At 43.2% G+C, this 22363-nt stretch overlaps 1 protein-coding gene across 1 annotated transcript in view; it reads right to left on the bottom strand.

Annotated features, from left to right (window-relative positions):
• The window catches only part of PNPLA7 (patatin like phospholipase domain containing 7), a gene marked incomplete in the record, with an annotated part of 4152928 nt that overhangs the window by 2343603 nt on the left and 1786962 nt on the right, over positions 1-22363 (bottom strand). The window contains 1 exon segment of the mRNA XM_044064320.1: positions 13533-13610. Within this exon segment, the coding sequence (XP_043920255.1) occupies positions 13533-13610 (78 nt within the window).

Below are 22363 nucleotides of genomic sequence, written 5' to 3'. Positions count from 1 at the left end.
TTGAATGAGGAAACCAAGCTACTTGAGAAATTGTGTCCAGGTGAGCCCCCTATGAATTCCAGGGTTTGGGTGGGAAGGAGGTGAGACTTGTCGTACTTGACTGTGTAGACATAAATGGAGCAGGTAGTCCCTGCAGTGTGTCAACAGATGCCTGGTGGAAGCCATAAGGAGCTAATCATCGAGGTATGGAAACGCATGGAATCCCAGCAACCTCAAGTGAGCTGCAATCACTGCCATATATTTGGAGAATTGGGTCTGTGGTGAAACCAAAGGGCAGGGCTCTGAATTGAAATTGACTGGCCTCTAGCCAGAAGTGAAGGTATTTCCAGGATTGTCTGTCAATTTTTATGTGATAGGACACATCCTGGAGATCTGCTGAGCACATCCAATCATTCCTCCTCAAAAGGAGGGAGGAATGAACTGAACCATGACCATTTGGAACTTCAGAGTATTTGGCAAATTGTTTAATTGGTTAGGTCAAATATTAGTCTGTGGTCCCCCATCTTCTTTGGCACCAAAAAAAGAATTTTGAATAAGTTCCAAATCCTCATTGGTCTAGTGGAACCTCTTGAATGACTATCTTTCTTAGCAGCTTTTCTATCACTGAGGCTACTTCCTTCATCTGATGGAGTGGTACATTGGGAATTTTTCATGGATGAATGGGTAGGGAAAACAAAAAGGGAATGCAATAGTCTATTGTAATTATTCTCTGCACCCAGACATCTTTGGTGATTGACATCCAGGCTTCCAGGTACAGAGAGAGGTGCCTTCAACTGCCTCCAAAGTACAGCAGTTGGTCCACCATTCAGAAGTGCTGAAAAGGCTTCTCTGTAAATGGACCTCTGAAGCCTTGGCTTTGCAAGCCTTCCCCACCACGTGGGTGACATCTTCCATCACAGTTCCCCCCTCTGGCAACAGAGAATCTATCTCCATAGGAGTCCTGAAAAAAAACTAGCATGTTCCAAAACCACATCTTTCTACCCCCTTTCTGGTTTCTTGAGAAGGTCATCTGAGAGGTAAAAAAAAGTATCCTACAGCAGAGAGGGCTTTCCCATCTTGTTCACTCCTGGAGAGCATCTCTTAACTTGAGTCCACATTAAGTAGAGACATCAAAGGATGCATTGATAAAAGACATTTTGTAGGGCTCTGCAAAGTTGCACAGGCACATCCAGACATGCCGTCTAATGGTAATGCCAGAACCAACTGCTCTTGAAACATTTCTGTAGCATGTGAAATCAGATGCATAGATGTGTCTGAGAGAGACTGTCAGGTGACCCTGTGCAAAGAGACTGCCTTTTTATTATGCACCAACATGAACCCTGAGAGGGATTTGAAAAGCTCTTTCATCAGATCCCTCTGAAACTTTGTGAAATGTGCCAGGTAGTTCAGTGACCGCAGAGTAATGGTCACAGAAGCAAAAATTCACTTCCCTAATCTGTCCAGTGCCCTAGGCTCTCTGTTGGGGGGGGGGGGGTAAACAGAATGACTTTCCTCAGCAAGATCCTTTCTGGTGGCTGCTGTAACCACCATGGCATCAACTGGAAAGCCTCAAGAAAAACTGACTCTTCCTAAGAAGGCGCTTCAGAAGGCCAACCACCTTTCTGCCTCAGAAGTTGTTTGAGAATTTCTCCGAAAGAGATATCCTCAAGGGGTGACCCCAGGGGACCCCCCCTTCATCAAAGCCAGTGTCTTCTGCTAAAGATTCCTGTGAGGAATCAATGTCCCTGCTTTTACACTTACATTTCTGGGGAACTTCTTCATGGGGAATTTCCAGGGAGAACCCGGAAGTGATTGGGGAGTTCTGTAAAAGGAGTGTCTAGAAGCTGGAATGGACTGGTTGCCCCAATGGGCAGAGTGAGCAGACTCAGGACACAGGGCAGACAATTGTGGAAGGGGGATGACCCTAGGTGGGCAAGGATATCTTATCTATAGTTATGTGGAGAGCTCTCCTCAAAGGCAGAAGCCAATGGTGAACAGCACAGGACAACTCTAGCAGAAGTCAAAGCCGCCTCTCTGGAGAAGTTCAAGACCTCCCCATGACCCAGTCTCCGTGTAGACGTCAGAGCAAAGCTAACAATCGTCAAGGTCCCGAAGGAAAGGGACAGCTCCAACAACCTAACAGTAATGCCTGAACCCTGGATTCAGCACTGAAGGTATGGCTTGAAGACCTCTCCGGCTCTGACAAAGTCAGTGCTGGATGGATCACTGAAGTTGTCAGAGTCAACCAAGTCTTCAGATCTGACCTAGACAATCCTCGGATTCTGAAATCTGGTACCTCAAATGTCAAGGGACAGATTGGAGTAGGAATGAGTAAAGGTGTATGAGCTGGTCAAAAGCTCACCGATCCTATAGGAGGCAGAGATGGAAGCACTGTCAAATGAATCTGAGTCCTGAGAAATGTTGTCATCCTGCCCAGATTTTGCAGAAAAGGGGTGTGTAGTCTGGCTGAGACAGACACCAGAGAGAATTGAAGGTGTTGAAGGGATGCTGCCTTAGAAGACAAAGTTTTCAGATCTGAAGGAGTGGATGAATCAGAGATCCAAGAAATTGTGGGTGGAGAAACTGAAGCTGGAGCAGTGTGAAAATGGTTAGCGGAGCTTTACATCAACTGTCTTGGCTTATCTTTGGCCTTCTTTCTCTTTTTGCCTTGAAGTTTTCCCATCAGTTTCAGAGTGAAGGGGGAAGATCCACATACAGAAGAAGAAAGAGGAAGGCAACAAACCTTTAAGAACTAATTTGTTCCTGCACTCAACCAAGGCTCTGTGGCTGAAGCCAGAAGAATTTCACACACTACTTCTAGATGTGCATACCCAAGTCAGTACACACAATCAGAGTGAGCATCCAAGGTATCTTATGTCCACAAGAGGAACATTTTTTGAAACCAGTAGGTTTCTCAAACATCTTTACAAGACAACTAGCAAATTTAAAAACAGCAAGGAAAAAAACACCTAGAAACACTAAGAGAAAAATATCTAGTTACGTATAAACATCAGAATGGTACTGACAAAACTCCCGACAAAGGAAAGGAACTTCCAACAATGGTTGAAAGACTACTAGAAAGAAACTTGTAGAAAGGAAAAAAAGTGAGGAAAAAGGTGCGAGGCCTGAAAAGTATAAAAAAGCAATCCTACAAGTACGAATTTTTTCTAATGACTGTAGGGTGGATAGGAGAAGCAGAAAGGAGGTTAAAAAATATATAAAAGGAGAATCAAGCCAACAAAAAGAGTATTTATCTCCAAACATCACTTCAGCTATGTCAACCACATCTGACAGCTACAGCAGCAAATGAGATCTATTATAATTTGGGGCTTGGGAGAGGATTATGTTTAAAGGGAACAGCTTGAGCTATGGCTCCAAAGTCTGAGAAGTGGCCCAAGACCAATCCGAGGGCAGATCCAAAACCCAAACTTTGAGGAAGGTTGAAAATAGATTACATCAGATACTGAAAGATCAGCCTAATAAGACAGGAGTACAGTGGAATGATTGCATCCCTCGACCTTGATGCCAAACCTTTTGATATATACAGCTTGATGAAAAAAGGTTTCTGTATACCAGTGGATATGTGCTGATCAAAGGACAATTCATTGTTGACACAGGTTCCCAGATCCCTGACAACAAGATCAAATTTCAAGGGTGTGTTTTCAATATGTTAGTTACAAAATTGGTCATGCTTGACAAATGATACTATGTGAAAGTCCATGTTGGAGGATCCTGGAGTCCTCTAGAGGGTTTATGATGGCAACAAGTTTAAGTCATCTACAAAGTTAATCATCCATAAGCCTTTTTACATTTGCTTTGACATTTGAAAAGTAAATGCTGACAAGTAATGGCCCAAGGACTGAACCTTAGGGTTTACCATTAGTGACAGGCCTTTTGGAAGAGGTACAGCCACCCACCCTAATTTCCTGGATTCTGTCTGTGAACAAATTTACCAACCAATCAATGAAAAACTTAAATAAATGAAGTTAAAGATGAAGTGATTTTTGTTTTGTTATGCAGTTTCAGCTGCATAACAGAAATATTAATTCACAAAATCGTAACCTAGCTACATATAGTCATTCTGTAGGGGCACCTACCGGGGGCTTAATTATAAAAAGGATAAGTAGATAGAAGTCTGACTTGCACATAACATAATATGGGAAAACAGTAGCTTGCTCCCTCCCGATCAGCAAGCTAGCTCGCACTCAACCACCTAACTCTTGCCAGGGATTTCATTAACTAGTAAGTTTACTTACATCCAAAACAACAGCTTAAAATCTTTCCAAAGTGATAGCTCAAGTACCACTGATAACTAATCAGGCCTGGTAGGGACAGTGACATACACCTGTTTCCAGGTCACCTATTCAATCACCACAAAATAACCAAAATGAGAGGATATAAACATTCAGAAGACACTCCTTCACTGACATTATCTGAGTGAAGAGAGAAATTCAGGACTACATAGCAACTGTTGGAAACTTTTGACTAAGAAAGTGCCACCTGTTGGTAGTATGTTCAGAGGAATTTAAGGACCCACTGGATTAGAATGCCCCAGAAACACCTTGTGTGAATCTTAAAGTTCCATTCAAAAAAGTATGGTACAGTCATTCTGTGAACATTTCTTACCAGTTTAGCCATTATTGCCTAACTGTTGAGCAAAGATTGATTCTCTTCAAAGATGTTAAAACAAAATAATTTCATCCAACATTATAAATTTCTCCATGTAAGGGAGGACGTATGGATTTCCATCTCTTTGTGATATGTTTAGCTAATTACAACATCAAATTTATCATAAAAATCTGTTGTGCCAAAGAAAAAAAAGTGTGACGATTCCTAGTAAAACAGACTGTTTAGATACAGTGAACTGAAAGGGCCATAGGATATCACATATTCCCTGGACAGCATTTAAAATTAATACATGATAGTCCCAAAAGATATGAGACCAATCCCCACCCAAATCTTGTCTGCATCCTTAACAATTCACTGATACATTGGGGAACATTTTATTAAGTTTAACTGGGGTGTAAAAATATTTAAATTGACATTTCCAGCCAAAGAAACTGAACCTCCAAGCTTTGGTAGTTAACTTGGAGATAAGCAAAATTCACAACCAGCCGTTTTTGTCTATCTGGATGTCACAATCGGTTTCCCATGAGTCTATATTTATCAGTAACATTTGATTTTTTGGGGAAGTTAAAATCTAATATAGTAAACTGATCATTCCTTTCGAATCTCTTTTGCCTGTCTTTGTTTCCAGGATCCAATTAATCCATAGTGGTCTATCCTTTCGTTATGACCTATACATTTTTTTTTTAGTTTTTTAATTTATTCACTAATGTAGTATAAAAATCTTTGTGACTGCGGGGGGGGGGGGGTGTGTGTGTGCAAACAAAATCCTCCACATATTTCTTCCCAGGAAGCAAGTGAATCTCCAGACATTAACTGCTCCCAGTAACAAAGCTTTTGATACTTTGTCAGGCTGTTCAGTTTAATAACTGACCAGGGCTCCCAATTCTTTACGTTACTGATAGGGAGTAAATCAGATGTCCAGTTTCCTATGGTTATCAGTCAGAAGTCTTCTCCAGATGCCTCAAAACTAGATTTTAGGATCACTGGATATCAGGATGGGTAATAAAGGTTGCTGATATGAATGCTTTCAATGACACTACAGGGATCTCCTAGGTAGTCAGTTAAAAGTTGTCGCCAGTCTGCATCTTTTACTGGTGATTTCAAATTTCCAAGAATCTTAATTCTAGTTTCCAGAGGATATAGTTCTAAGTCTGGCAGACCAATGCCACCATATACAGAAATTTGTTCCCAGGGTACTCTTGGTCTTTCAACTGCCCAGACAAAATCTCTCAGGGAGGATTTCAGGCTTCTCCAAAATGTGGGTGGTGGAGGATTTTCTCAAATTTCTCTACAAGAACATACCATGTGACCGTTTGTGTTTTTTTTACAGCATACGAGTGTATAGATATTTCCATCTATTCCAGTCATTCTTGAATCTTCTGCATATGTAACTATGTTGAAGCAAGGGAGTCAGAAAGTGATACACCTACTTGCACCACTAAATAAGTGATAGCACCTTTATTATTAAGAAAAATAAATTTAATAGGTTACTAAGTGGGTCTTAACTGACCTTCACTACCTTACTATTTACAGAGTTTATTTTATATCCTGATAAGTAACTACAGTGATGGAATTCCTGGAAGAGATAAGTCACATCTTTCCCCAGGTCTGTAAGGGATATTAGTAGATCATCTGTGTACAGAGATAATTTACAAACAGCTGTGTCATATGCAAGTTCATAGATAGAAGATGGTCTTTTATGGGCAGTCAAGGGTTCTAAAGAAAAAGCAAAGAGAAGGGGAGATAAATGGGCCTCCCGGCCTTGTCCCTCACTTGATTAGGAAGGGTATTCCAAGAGAAGTGTTTAATTTAACTATGCCTGTAGCAGTAACATATAACCTTTTCAATAACAGAACACATAATTCAGGGAATACTAGGTGCCAAAGCAGGGTGCAAAGGAAAGCCCATGTTACTCAGCCAAACACTGAGTTACAGGCTGCCTTCTCAACAATCAATATTGTTTTCAATCAAGTTATCAAAGGTAGACCGCCCCCCTTGACAATGCCTGTTTGAATGGCACGTAGATTCCAGGGAGAAACATAGCCAGTCTAACTGTTAACAGGATCACGAATAATTTATATTCATGACTGAGTATCAATATAAGTCAATATGAAGTAGGGAGCGATTTACCTTTTCCTGGTTTGGAAATGACAACTATGACCACTTCTGCCCAAGATCTTGGAAGGGAAACCTTGTTTGATAATAGGGCATTGCCTCAATTACTAAAGGATTTTAAAAAATTAGGCCCATCCTGTTTATAAAGCTCTACAGGGATGCCATCTCATCTCATCCTGGTGTTTTATCTAGAAGGCTTCTGCTCAATGCCGCTTTCACCTCAGGACATGTAAATGGTGCAATTAAGGAATATGCTTCTTCTTCTTCTTGTCTTAATCTGAGCAAGGGTAATTTTTGTAGATATTCTGTCATTTCTACCACAGAAGAATTATTTTCCCCTTGTCTGAATAGAGTGAGTTATAATATTCCCTGAATGCCTCTATTATTTCATTCGTTGTACTGACCATTTCTTGTAAGTATGGATGTCAGATCTATGTCACTTGTCTATTCTCACTGACCCAGAATTTTGACTTACAGTCTTACTGCAAAACCATGCACTACTTAGGATCATATGAGGTTACTAGGCTATAAACTTGAAGGTCAGTTCAAGCCTAGCCATTTCATCCCGATACAATAGGTTCATAGGTAGGTAACTAGGCTATCGGCCCAAGGGCCTACTTAAGCCTAGCCAACAAGGTTCTCTGGCTTACGCCACCCAAGAAAGTTATTTTCCTGTGCCAGTGTCGAGCAGACACACAGAAGTAATCCCAGGGGTGTTAAGTAGATTGCTGCCTATGTGGTAGTTCATGGGTACAGAATTTTTACCAAAGGGGATGACACTGCCCTTTTTGGCATTGAGCTTGTGGCCATGGCTCTGACCCCAGGCATCTGTCTCAGTGAGGCCCTTCTGTAAGATGTCCACATCATTTGGGGACTTGACTATGGCTCCTACTTTGCAGTCATCTGCGAACTTCATTAGCCAGAGGCCTTCTGTGTTAGCCTGTACTTCAGAGAAGTAGATACCAAACAGGAGAGGTCCCAGGACTGAACCCTGTGGTACCCCACTTGTCATAGGTTTGAGGTCAGATTTGGAGTTTGCACCTTTTACAGTGTGGGTTCTGTCAGTGAGCCAGTTGGCAACCCATCTTGTGACGTAAGGATTTATACCTAGGTTTAGTGAGTTTGACTATAATTCCAGAATGGGGGATGGTGTCAAAAGCCTTGACGAGGTCAAGATAGGCTGTGTGAACCACCTTACCCTCATCTACGGCTTTGGTGACTGCCTCAAAGAAGTCGATCAGGTTCAGGAGGCATGATCTGCCTTTCACAAACCCGAACTGGGTGGGATCCAGAGTTTGGAGGTTACCAATGTCTTTGTTTATGAGTTCCATGATGATACGTTCCATGGCCTTGCAGATCGGGCTCGTCAGGCTAATAGGGCGAAAGTTCCCGGGATCAGTGGTGGCTCCCCCTTTGTGGAGTGGGATAACTGTTGCTGTACGCCATTCAGTGGGCACAAAGCCTGATGCAAGGCTATTATTGAACATGGTGCTTAGGTGGGGAGCCAGTTCATTCTGAAGTTCATGTAAAACTCAGCCTATGATGTTGTCCGGTCCCATGGATGCTGTGTTTTTGGCTTTAGAGAGTGCAGCTTTTACCTGCGTAATTGTGATTACAGAGACTCTGCATTCTTCCTGTATAGATATGGGCCCTTTAGGGGGTGGGGGGGGGTAAAGTTAGCACTGAACTTAATGGCTAGGATGTTGGCAATTATCAGTTGGTTCTGTAATTTTCGTGCCATTGTGCTGTAACTCAGAGCAGATCTGGGTGTTGCCATCGAGATTCTTGACATAGCTATAGAATGCTTTGTGGCTGTCCTTAGAATTAGTGGCGCTTTTGTTTTCGTAGCTAGCTTTGGAGGATCTTATAAGGGATCTCAGCTTCTTACTGAGGCTGTCCAGGGAGCTCCTCCACTCATAGGATTTTACTCTTTTGAAACAGTTTCTTCCTTCTGTTGTACAGTTTGTTTATGGCAGGGGACCACCAGATTGGCTTCCTTTTTTGGAGGATAGCATCTTGGTTCTGTTTGGGATAGCACAATCCATGCATTCGTGTAAGTGCTTATAGAGTGCATTTGTGCAGGATTCAGCAGTTGTAACTGTATTGTCCATATATATGCATGGGTGTCATGAAGTTCACCACTTCTGTCTTAAGAAGCATGAAGTTGGCTCTGGAGAAATATTTTACCGTGGTTTCTTAATGGGGGGTGGGGCAGGATGTGGATATCAAGGGTGATTAGTTTATGGTCGGATCGGACCAACGAGGAGTTGACTTTCAGGTGTGGAACACCGGTCACTCATGTTGGTAATGCCTAGGTCTAGGATATTGTTGCCCCCTGGTGGGGTGTGGATAAGTTGATCCAGGGCATTGGAGTTTATGAATTCCAGAAAGCGTTGAAATAAGGAGTTGGTACAGGAGTAGTTTTCCTAGTTAATGGTGGGGTAGTTGAAGTCGCCCTTTGTTAGGGTGTTTGGTTGAACCCTAATATTTTCCAGTACATCAAGAAAAGAGGAGTGGGAATCCTGGGGCATGGTGGGGGATCTGTAGCAAGCTACAATTTGGATTGCAGTTTTGCCCAGAGTTAGTTGCACTTGGATAACCGCGGATGCATTATGCTGAGCAATTAGCCTGGAGGTCTGGATATCCTTAATGAATATGGACACACTACCGCCTTTGGTGTTTAGGTCCAGGTTACATGGCCATAAAGAGTGGTATGAGTTATAGCCTGGTAGTGCAGGGGGTGCTCTCTGGAGCCTTGAACCAGGTCTCAGTCACTGCACAGATAATCAATGTTCTCAGTCACTGCACAGATAATCAATGTTCTCCATTTTAAGGAGTGCCTCGAGTGAGTGCATTTTGAGATTTAGACTTCTAGCATTGGGTAGCATTACCCTCAGTTTTTGCTTGCCTGTTAATGTTACGGTGGTGAATTTGTCATTTGAACCTTGCCTAAAAAAGGCACTATAGGGGCGGCAAGAGCCTTAGCCAGTATCCGGAATCTCACGGGCGACAGGTGCAGGCCATCTCTGGCAAAGCATCGTGGTCTGTCGGCCATGTCATCCCAAGCAGACAGATACTGGATCCCCTTAGAATGACACCAGAAGCTTAGCCAATTGTTGAAGTCAATCATTTTGTCCTTGTACTGCAGTATCATTCTGGGTGATGGCAGAATCCTACTCAGGGCTAGGGTCATACCTGCCTGGGCTACAAGATCCGAGAGCTCTTCCATGTCTCTTTTCATGAAGTCCAGGGAGGTACGTCTCAGGTCATTCACACCAACATAGACAATGACACAGTCATATTTGTACTTGTTGTGGAGTGCTCTGAGTGCGTGGGTTATGTGGCGGATCCTGGTACCAGACAGGCAGCTGACAGTAACCTTCTCCTTGTTTAGCCTGGTGAGTGGGAGGGACATCAGTGTCCCTGACTATAGAGTCACCTATGACTAGTATGTTGGGTAAGTTATTTTGCCTTATTTGCTGTGGTTGAGTGGCACACTGAGTCTGTGGACTATGTGTCATTTGGGTTGTGTTGGGGAATGGAGGTTGCTTGCATTTCTGCTTTGGAGGTCTCTGTTGCTTAGACAGATTATTGAGAGCCTCCGCGAATGTTTTTGTGTTACTATGTGTGGACTTAGTAAGACTATATGATGAGTGTAGTGTGGTGCAAATGTTTACCTTCTCCTCTTGACTGTCAAGTTCAGTCTTGGTTGGACAGAGATTTACCTCCAGTTTGGCTAGATAAGTGCATCTCTCACAGGTTATAGTATTGGGTGGTAGGAGGAGAGGGTTGTCTGTGTACATGAGGCAATTTCTACATTGCCTCAAGATGCACAGATTCATCAGATAGACAGGAGAGAACACTGGGAGCTGACCCTTGGACATGCCTGAATAAAAAACTATTTTCCTCTAGATAAGTGAGGAAAGTGTGTACAAGAGCTGTTTTTCTCTAAGCAAGTGAGAAAAGTAAGTACCACAACTGTTTTCCTCTAAGTAATGAGGAAGGTTGAGTGCTGTAGTAATTACAAGTGCTGATCACGAATAAGCAAATTCAACTGCTAAAACTAAGAATCTGTATCTGCACTAGATTAGTTACAGGACAGAAACAAGTGCAAATGCAGGCTTTCAAATCAGAAAGTTGTGAGAGATGGAAAAGATTGCCCAAATGGCCAATAACTACAATTTCTAGGCCAGAGCCACTCCTTATGTGGTAGACAGGTTACCTAGTGCTTACCACTCCCACTGATAAGCTAGAAGGCTTCCCTCCAACACAGAAAGGCTTGGGGGCCTCAGAAGCTTACATAGAGTCCTGGATACAGCAAACCTGTATCTGGATTACACTAGTTACAGGAAAGGTAGGAAACAGGCTTACAGCATTTTTTACAGAAAGGTAGCTAAAACAGCAGTAAAAAAATCCACATGCAGTGCAAGCTAGTACACTTGAGTATGTAGCAATGTTAGACCAAACAGTTTAAAAATGCAATTAAATTAAAAAGGACTAAAAGCAAGTGCAGAAGGAGTTTATTAGGTAGAATGTGGTAAAGAGATGGGATTGGGGGAGTGTCCCAGATCAAATCTACAGTGGGGTGGGCAACAGCAGAAGCCACCAAATTTAAATTATGAGCCAGAAATAGGGAGGGTGGGTGGGACAAATGATACTCTAATCAATATCCAGGATTGTATTTAGTAATGATTGTCCATGTCCAGGAGGGTTGTGGGCGCTATCCTCGGGAAGAATTTATGGTGCCTCATTCACTCGACCAGGTTCCTTTTGAACAGTGTCATAGAAGCGCGTTGCTTCACATGATTTGGCAGCCTATTCCAAAGATGGGGCCAGTCACTGGGAGACAAATCTGTCCCTTCAGCACATCCTATTCAAGTCTCAGGCCGCATTTAGGTCCTTGGAATGGGTGGCTCTAATCCCGTTTGATTTACAGATATGCAGCAAATTCATTAAGTTTGGGTCAGAGATTGCTCTGTAAGCCAGGTATAAGTCTCCCCTATGAAGTCTGTATAGTGACAGGGACTTTAGCCAGTCTGTGTAAGGCATGCGCTGGAGTCCCTTGATCTTCATTGTTAGAAACCTCTGAGGTCTCTCCAATTGCTGTAGGTGTTTTGTACAGTACAAGTCAAGGTATGCTGTGTGCACAGATTTACCCTTGTCAATGAACCTGGTCACATTTTTGAAGAAATCCACCAGGTTTACCAGGCAGGATCTGCTGCTGAGGAAGCCGAACTGAGTCAAATCCAGTGTTTAGAGGTTGCCTATATCTTTATTTATGAGGTCCATGATGGCCTTACAGATGAGGCTGGTCAGACTTATGGGTCTATAATTCCCCGGGTTTCTTGCTAAGCCACCATTGTGGAGGGGAATAACTGTTGCTGCTCTCCATTTCACAAGAACATAGCTTGTGGTTAGGCTGTGATTGAATAGGGTGCTTAATGGTGATTCTAGTTCATGTTTTAGTTTGTTTAGGTGACTGCCTGGGATGTTGTCTAGCCCCATAGAGTCTGTTTTTTTTGCCATAGACAAGGCTTTACTGACCTGCTTTTTGGATATGTAGGGTGGGAGGGAGCTAAGGGCTAGGTTTGTGATAAGTTTGGAGGGTATAACGGAGTGAAAGTTTTGCCATATCTGTCTGCTAGCAGTCCATCTATGCGGGATCATTATGTATGATTACTGTTAGTCACTAGTTCAGCACATGCTATGGTCCTAACTTTTACACTGTCTATGTAACTGCAAAAGGCCAAATGGTTAGCCTTAGATGTGACTGCTAAATTTTTCTCAGTTACCCTTAGAGGATTTGACATAAGCCATGAATGAATGACAGACTGGGAAGGCCAATCATTGACTGGACAAAGCAGTGCACATCTGAACACTATTGGTGCTTGGGGCACTGTGGGCATTACTTCAAATTCTTTTCCAGCACTATGTCGTCAATCCAAACTAAAACAAAAATTAAATTAAAACAAAACATCTCATCTTGTTTAGAGTTTTTCAAAGGCTATCCAGTGATAATCCTTTAGCAAGAGGACTCCTAGAAAGTTTCACACAAAAGAATGTAGCAAAGACATAAAAATTCCCGATGGAATAATATCTGTTGAATTTTTCCAAATGTTCAATAAGGCAATCTCAAAAGATTACTTTTTACCACTGTACAGCCCTCCATAGTAGGAGCAGGGTATCTATTTACAATGCTGGTGACCAGATTAGTACCACTGTCCAGCCCTCCATGGTAGGAGCAGGGTATCTATTCACAATGCTGGTGGCCAGTTTAGAAGTAGCAGCCCAGGTTCAAAATGTCCAGGAGAGGAGCGGAGAAAAGGAACAGTTTTGCTCTGCTCACTTATTTCAATGGGATGTTGGTGGCAAAAATATAATACTCTTCGGATGTCACTAAAACACAGCTGCTTTTGGAGATCAAAGGAACTTAAACATAGTATGCACAAGCAGGCTGCAGGCATCTGACAGCTTAAGGGTTGCATGGCTTATAGAGATGCACAACCTGGGTAGGAAAAGGGAGTACTGTGTACCTGCATTTGGGAAAGAAATTAAATATGAAAAGCAAGACACACAGCATCACAATTTGATAAGACCATGACTCTCACTGCCTTTAGAGCTCTCATCTGGAAACGTTTATGAACTGGATAACAGGACACTTGGAGTGCAACGGCTACCAGAAGTAACCAGGGTGGTGGGATAAAATTAAAGAGAGAAAGTAAAAAAAGGACTGTTTACTTCTTACTGTCTTGAATGTCTTGTCTACAAAGAAATACTACATCAGTGTTCACGTGTAAAGTATGGTATACCTGATCCCCTTGCTTTGACAGCACTGCTCCAGCCTTGACATGGTGTAGAGTCACTCTGCCATTCAAAAGCGAAGGATCCTAAGATATATCAGAACAGAAAAGAAAACAGATCACGCACTGCAACTGTATATTTTGTACTAATGTAATAACAAGCAGACTAATTTATTATAACCTCTACAAGGTGTGTGTAGCCCTCTTAAAAATTCAAATGTTTCTTTCCCAACTCAAAAATGTTACTATTGTCATTCAAACAGCTGCAAAGAATTACTAAATGCAGACCAAATACAACTGAAAAAAAATAAGTGTATTCATAACAGTTAACGTCTTTCACACAGAAATAAAGATTTGTCCCCCAACGCCTCCCAAACCATTCACAACAGCCCATTTACCCTGCTAATGGATAAGCTGCACATCCTACTTGACCAAATCTTACCTTTATCGCCCTCACATGAACAGACTTACATCTGCCTTATGAATTTTTAAAATCTATCCTAATTTTGCTGTGGTTTTTATCTTCACTCTGACTGATGACCACCAGCTCTGCACAATCACAGAAGCTGGCATTTATGCACCCATTGCAGCTTTTTCTATTAAGCCCTATTTTATAACTTTTTTTATATTAATAGTCTCCCATCAACACACAAGTGCTCATCATCAGTTGAATTCTGCTCACTGCACACTCGGGCAACTCTGCAGTCCATGGCTACCACCCCAGCCATACAGTCTAGGAAGGAATCAGTACTGCAAAACTAAACCAAGGATATACCCTTTGAGCCTGAAGAGCAGGCACACTCGGGCAACTCTGCAGTCCATGGCTACCACTCCACCCATACAGTCTAGGAAGGAATCAGTACTGCAAAACTAATCCGAAGATATACCCTTTGAGCCTGAAGAGCAAGATCAATCCACCCAGGCATTCTACATCTATGCGTTACGATAGTGAAGCTTTAACATTAGCTGTGTTACTTAGTAGTTCTGAGCGTGCTAATAACACTGACTGTTTGAGCCGTGAGTCCCCCCACCCAACCCCAGCTTGTGTAGTAATCCTAACTTTCCACTAGATAGTATACACTTAATTTAGGTCCTTCCTATTCTCTTTGATTAAAAATTAATGGGCAAGAAGCAGTTTTAGTGCTGTTTGCCTTAGTTTTGTATCACTTGCATTTGTTTCCCACCTTTCCCGTAACTAATCTAGTCTAGCTACAGATGTGCTGTATCCAGGACTGTTTGTAAGCTTCTGAGCAGTGCCAAAGTCTGCTCTTCAAATTTTCCCTTAGATATACTAGTTCTCTCCTCATCTGCACTGTTACTAGCTTATTAGTCTAGCACTTTACTAGACTTCTTGTAGCAATTATTGTAGTACACAAAACTTCTACCATCACTAAACATTCTACAAGGAAACAGCTCCAGTACTAATTATTAAAACCCACACATTCAAGTATGTCTAAAGGTCAGTTCCCTGTGCTTTCTCCTATTAACCTGGTGAACTTGGGCATCCTGAGGGAGTACAGCAACTGCCTCATGTACACCGACAACCCTCTCCTCTTAACTCCCAACACTCAGACTTACAAGAGATACACATATATCCAAAATGGAAGCCACGCACTCTTCAGCCAAGACCAAAACAGCTCGTCAAGAGGAGAAGGTCAACACCTGCACCACACCACATGGATCACATAGCCCTCCAGAACACACAGCAGCACTGCCTTCAAATAAAAACACAAACCACACACCCACCTTTTCAGAAGATCTCAATAAAAATCTACCCAAACAGCAGAGACCTCCAAGGCAGAAATGCACTCGACCACCACAACACAACACTAATCACGAGACACATAATTCTCCTAAACAGTGAGCCACTCAACCAAAGCCCCTAAGCCAAAACAGCATGCCCAACACACTAGTCGTAGGAGACTTGATAGTGAGGCACACTGATGTCCCACTCACTAGATTGAATAAGGAGAAAGTAACAGCCAGCTGCCTGCCAGGTGTCAGGATCTGCCACATAATGCACACACTCAGGTCCCTCAACAACAGGTACAAATATGATTCAGTCACTGTACATGTGGGTGTGAATAACCTCACACGTACCTCCCTGGACTACATGAAAAGAGACATAGAGGAGCTTTCAGATTATGCAGCCCAGGTGGGTATGACCCAAGCCCTGAGCAGCACAATTGGCTAATTTTCTGGTGCCATTCTAAGGAGATCCAGTATCTGTCTGCCTGGGATGACATGACTGACAGACCTCGATGCTTTGCCAGAGATGGCCTGCATCTATCATCCATGGGCTTCCGGACACTGGCCAAGGCTCATGCTACCCCTATAGTGCCTTTTTCAGGCGGTGTTCCAAAGACCAAATTACCACAGTAACAGCTAAAAACAAATGCAATCTGTGGGTCATGCTGCTCAATGCTAGAAGTCTAAATCTCAAAATGCACTTGCTCAAAGCACTCCTTAAAATGGAGAACATAGACATTTGTGCTGTAACACAGGCCTGGTTCAAGGCAGCAGAAAGTACCCCTACACTAGCAGGCTATAACTCATTCCACACCGTTCGGCCCTAGAACTTGGACAAAGCTCCAAAGGCAGTGGTGTTTCCATATTCATAAAGGATGTGCACACCTCCAGACTGGTAGCCCAACATAACACATCAGAGATACTTCAGGTGCAGCTAACACTGGGTATGACAGCGATTCAGGTCGTAGCCTGCTATAGGTCCCCAACCATGTTCCAAGACTCACATTCCACCTGCCTAAGCACCCTGGAGAATATTAGGGTCCAACCTAACACTCTCATACTAGGCGACTTCAACTACCCCTCCATTAACTGGGAAAACTACTTGTACCACTACACTTGCCCAACGTTTCCTGGAGTTCACTAATTCCAATGCCCTGGAACAGCTCATTCTTACCCCCAACTAGAGGTGGCAACTTCCTTGACCTGGTCATTACTAACACGGGCGACCATTGCTCTACACCAATAGTTACCTCCTCCCTGGTTAGATCTGACCACAGACTAATCAGTTTGGAAATCCACATCCCTCCTACCCCAGCCCCGCAAAGGTAACCACCATGAAAAACTTCTCCACAGTTAACTTTGGGGTCCTAAAAACAGAGGTAGCTAACTTCACGGCACCCAAGCAAATGGAGAATAGTTGCATGACCGCCGAATCATATACCAATACACTGTACGAACACATACAAAAATGCATGAATCTCGCCATACCCAACAGAACCAAGACACTCTCCTCCAAAAAAAAGGAAGCGAATCTGGTGATCCCCTGCCATAAACAAACTCTACAACAGAAGGAGGAAACTGATGCGGAATAAGGTGAAGTCTCAAGACTGGAAAAACTCCCTTATCAGCCTAAACAAACAGTTGAGATCCGATCCCTCATCAAATCCTCTAACGCTAGCTATGAAAAATGAATTGCAGCAGATAGTAAAGACAACCACAAGGCTTTCTATAATTATGTAAAGAATCTCCACAGCAATACCCAGATTTGCTCTGAGCTACTGCACAATGGTACCTCCTATACTGAGCTGACAGATTCAGTGCCAACTTTACCCCTCTCCCCCTCAAGGACGAATCACAATACCAGTAGATTGCCAGGCACCAAGTATTACGGCTGCACAGGTTAAAACAGCACTGTCCAAGGCCAAGAATACAGCTTCTACGAGACCTGACAATATCCCTGGCTGTGTTTTACATAACCTACAGAGTGAACTGGCACCTTACCTGTGTGCACTGTTCAATCACAGACTCACCTCAGGGTTGGTCCCTACCGAATGGTGCACTACTACAGTCATCCCTCTCCACAAACAGGAGTGACTACAGACCCTGGGAACTATCGCCCCATTAGCCTGATGAGTCTGATATGGAAAGCAATGGAGCACATCATCATGGACCCAATAAACAAGGATATAGGGAATCTCCAAACTCTGCATCCCACACAGTTTGGTTTTGTGAAGGGTAGATCATGCCTGCACAACTTGGTCGACTTCTCTGAGTCAGTCACCAGAGCTGTGGATGAAGGCAAAGTGGTTTATACAGCCTACCTTGATCTGGCCAAGGCCTTTGATACCATCCCCCACTCAGGAATCATAGAAAAACTCACTAAGCTAGGCACCAACCCCTCTATCACTAGGTGAGTAACAAACTGGCTCACAGATAGCTGACCCCAAGTCAGACTGCCGACTAGTCATGAGTGGAGTCTCACAGGGTTCAGTCCTGGGTCCTCTCCTGTTTGGTATCTACTTCTCTGAAGTCCAGGCCAACATAAAGGAACTCTGGCTGACAAAATTCACAGACGACTGCAAGTTGGGTGCTATTATTAACTTCCCAAGTGATGCTGACATCCTACAGAATGGCCTCACTGAGACCAAAGACTGGTGTCAGAACCGTGGCCTTAAGCTTAATGCCAAAAAATGTGTCATCCCCTTTGGGAAAAACATGGTTCCCATGAATTACCACATTGATAGTAGTCCTCTGAACACAGAAGGTGTTATAAGAGATCTGGGAACACAGCTTGACAGCAACCTCTCTTTTGATCATCACATTGCCACTGTGGTCAGAAAGTCCTTCTATGCGGCATATCTCACTACTAAGACTTTTTTATCCAGGGAAGAAAGCGGTCATTGTCTCCCTCTACTCTTCCCTCATTTGGCCAATCATCTAGTACAATGCCCCATTTGGCATGTACCTCACAAGACACCTGCAACAACTTGAGAGGCCGCAAAAGTACCTCACAAAGAGGATCCTACGCCTTAAGCACATGTATTATATGGACAGACTCACAAACCTCCAACTATTCTCTGTCTCATATCACCTACTTAGAGGGGATCTCTTCTTGACTTCTAACCCAGCTCTGTTAGAAATGCTACACCTAAAGAAATCCCAATCCCTCCGCACCACACGCTCCAGAGACCTCAACCTCATTACCACAATCAATAGAACATACTGGAGGGAAAGATTCATAACCCAAAGACTGCCCATGCTATGGAATAGACTTCCCATACATGTCAAGCAGAGCATCTCGCTGACACACTTCAAGAGAAATCTTGATGAGTGGATGGGAAATAGAAAATTCAACCCGGGGATAACACCAGTGGCTCTACTCGACAGAGGCAGTGGGAACTAAGGTAGGGTGGCACAATACCTGGGTAATCCAATGGCTAGGCTTGTAAAGAACCCAGGGCCATTAGCCTAGTACAAAACTATGAACCTATGAACTTGAGCCCCACCTTTTTATTTGCATCTCTATACATTCCCTTCATTGCTAATGCATCTCTCTGCTCTAATCTGTGCACAAACTGGCTACTTAATAAGCAAGTCAATGTAAAGCGGACGGCCAGCACAGTATTGCAGCGGCAGCGTTGTTGCCTCATAGCAAGAGGTTCTCTGGTTCAATTCTCAGCTGGAGTGCCTTCTGTGCGGAGTCTGCATGTCCTCCCTGCGATCGTGTGGGCTTCCTCCGGGTGCACTGGTCTCCTCCCATGTTTCAAAGACATGCGTCTGGAGCATTTCTCCCTGGGCCTCTGCTGAAAATTGGATTTGTTCCAAGTAGGACTTTCTCGGTAAACAAATGTTAAATAAATAAATAAAAATAAGACACACTCCCAACCTTAATAAGCTTTGCTGCCTCGTCTCTCCTTCACTTTATAGGTAGAGATTGTATTACTACTCACCCCCTCTAAGGCCTTCATAGGTTCATTGGTCGGTACTAGGCTATTGGCCCTAGGGCCTATATAAGCCTAGCCAAAAAAGTAGCCTGGCTTTTGCCACCCAAGAAAATTATTTTCCTGTGCCCCTGTCGAGCAGAGCCACAGAAGTGATCCCCAGGGTGAATTTCCTATTTCCCATCCAATCATCAAAATTTCTTGAAAAGTGCTAATGAGGAGCTTTGTTTGATATAGATAGGTAGTTTGTTCCAGAGTATGGAAAGTCTCTGGGACAGGCATCTATCCCTCCAGCATGTTCTGTTTATTGTGGTGACAAGGTTTAGGTCCCTAGAGCGTGTAGCTCGGAGGAACTGGGATTTCTTTAAGTGGAGCATGTCCAACAGCTCTGGGATTGACATAGCTTTGTATGTTAGGCAAAGATCGCCTCTGAGTAGGCGATATGCAATGGAATAAAGCTGGAGTTTTTTTCACACAGTCTGCGTAGGGCATCTGTTTGAGGCCAGTAATCCTCTTTGCGAGGTATTTCTGTGGCCTTTCCAGTTGTTGACGTCTTGGGAGGTACAAAGCAAAATGGGTGTTGTACTCTATAATGGGTCTAATGAGTGACAAGCAGAGGGGAACAATAACCTCTTTTTTCCTGGATGAGAAACCTTTTGTGATGTGTGCCACGCAGAAGGATTTCCTGACTACTGTGGCAATGTGATTATCAAAGGCAAGACTATTGTCCACCTGTGTCCCAAGGTCTCTTTATCACACTTTCAGTGTTAAGTAGACTACTACATATGTGGTAGGTCATGGGTACAGAGTTTTTACAAAAGGGGATGACAATGCAGTTTTTGGCATTGAGCTTGAGGCCATGACTTTGACACCAGGCATCTGTCTCAGTGAGGCCTTTTTGTAGGATGTTCACATTGTTAGGAGTTTCGATTACGGCTCCTAGTTTGCAGTCATCTGCAAACTTCGTTAGCCAAAGACCTTCTGTGTTAGCCTGTACATCAGAAAACTAGATACCAAACAGGAGAGGACCCAATACTGAACTCTGTGGTACTCCATTTGTCACTGGTCTGAAGTCACTGAGAGTTTTCCACTGCTTGCCTCTCTGGTTTGGCTGGTTTCTTTGCATTGCACCTGGTTCACACCATTCTTGCTACCCCCCACCCCCAATAATAAGTATATTAGATTCCTGCTCTTTATGGAGCCATCATTAAATTACTAGTCTCCCATCAGGACACAAGTGCTCATCAGCAGTTGAATTCTGCTCAATGGTAAGCCATCAGATACTTACCTGGTGATCCACAGCTTGGAGGAGTTTAAGCCTCACTCCGTTTGCCCGTGCTACGCACATGCTAACTTTGTGCCCCACCCTGCCCCCTAATCTTACCTGCCCCTAAAGCATCTAGATTTATTCTAGGCACTAATCCATCTCAATAACCAGTAACCAATCAGAACAATACTAGTAATATATCTCCTCTACCATCCACAGTACCCCACCCACTTCCAATCTAACTGCTCACCTGATGCAGTCATGCTACTACCTAATGTGCTTACTCTCCTTACCTGCATTTTTCTTGCACACCTTACATCCTACCAAAACTCCATAAGAAACACTCCACCATTATCACTGCACCCTTACTCTCACTTCTATCCATCACCCACCTACTAATTACACCATACCATACATGTCATACCATCACAAACTCCATCCTAACACAGCCACTGTACTACCAGTCACCTGTTGTATTCAAACAAAAAATATCCCTAAAATATGACAGGTTAATTACCAGATTGATAAAACTTATGCTTACTGCCCTATGTAAATCAGCCCTCAGTAGTGATATCCACCCTAACCTTGGTCCTACCCATTACCAACTCCTCACCTAAAAATCTGTCTAATAGCTACTCCTTCTTGCAACTAACATCCAACAGAAAGCCATCTGACCTCCTGTTCATGTGTCTAAATATCATAAGTATAACTAATAAAATCCATGACCTAAACGCCACCATAGCTTTATATTCTCCTGATATTCTCATCCTGACCGAAACCTGGCTCAAACCTCACATCAAAAGTGAGGAAATACTCCCAACAAGTTATAACATTCTTTGAGTAGCTAGACTATCTAAGAAAGGGGGTGGTGTGGCTCTAATGTTTAAACACCACCTCAACATCCAAATCCTAAACACATCTGCCCCCACATTGGAATTGAAAAAATTCTATATGCCAACCTCAGACTAAACCCAAATAAAACAATCAACATCATAGGATGCTATTTCCCTCCTGGCCAAAACATCCCACCCCTGGAGAACCTCCTGAACTGGGCTAACCATTCCCTACCCCAGGAAACCATAATCCTAGATGATTTTAATATTAGCTGGTTATCTTGTAGTAACAATCACCCACCCACCACCTAAACCTTCATGGTTTCTCCCAACTAATACAGTCACCTACCCAGATAAATAAAAGCTCTACCAAACATACTACTCTCGATTGGATATTAGTCAATAAAGACCCTCAGTAATACTTAGCTGGCTGTCTACCAGACAACCTCAGTGACCACACTCCAACATTCCTTGTGAGGCACCACTTAAATTGTGCTAAACCCATCATCTGTAGGCAAATCCAAAATAGGGTAAACTTTAACCCTCTCTCCTTTATCTCATCCCTTTAAAAATATGATTGGACACCACTAAAGTACCTTAATCTGGATGAAGCCATCCACTTAGTCAATAGCACCTTCCTAGACATCCTAAACACACATGCCCCGATATAAAATGCCAGAGTCAAAACACAGTAATCACCTTGGCTACAAAAAAGCACCAGGGCACTAATGAAAATCAGAAATAAGGCCTGGGTGCACTGGCGCTTAACAAAACCCCCCTCCTCTAGACAGTCATTCATAGGGTTGCACAACAAGGTCAAAAAGGAAATAAAAGAAGATAAAACTCAGTATTATCAGTCTGCCCTAAACAGTTCCAGTCCACAATAAACTCGATTCTTCACCAAGGTAAAGTAGGCCCTCCCCACCTACCACTCCCCCCCTTCCTCCAGCAGTATTGCTGACTCATTCAATGAACACTTTACTGAAACAATTCTGGCTTTGGCTAAACAACACAACCCTCTACCCACCCTCCCTACATCAAAACCAAATA

Source organism: Protopterus annectens, chromosome 2.part2 (genome assembly GCF_019279795.1).
Source record: "Protopterus annectens isolate FY-2018-M chromosome 2.part2, PAN1.0, whole genome shotgun sequence".
Classification (NCBI taxonomy): domain Eukaryota; kingdom Metazoa; phylum Chordata; order Ceratodontiformes; family Protopteridae; genus Protopterus; species Protopterus annectens.
Note: the sequence above shows the minus strand (reverse complement) of the source record. Positions and strands in the feature narration are given on the sequence as shown.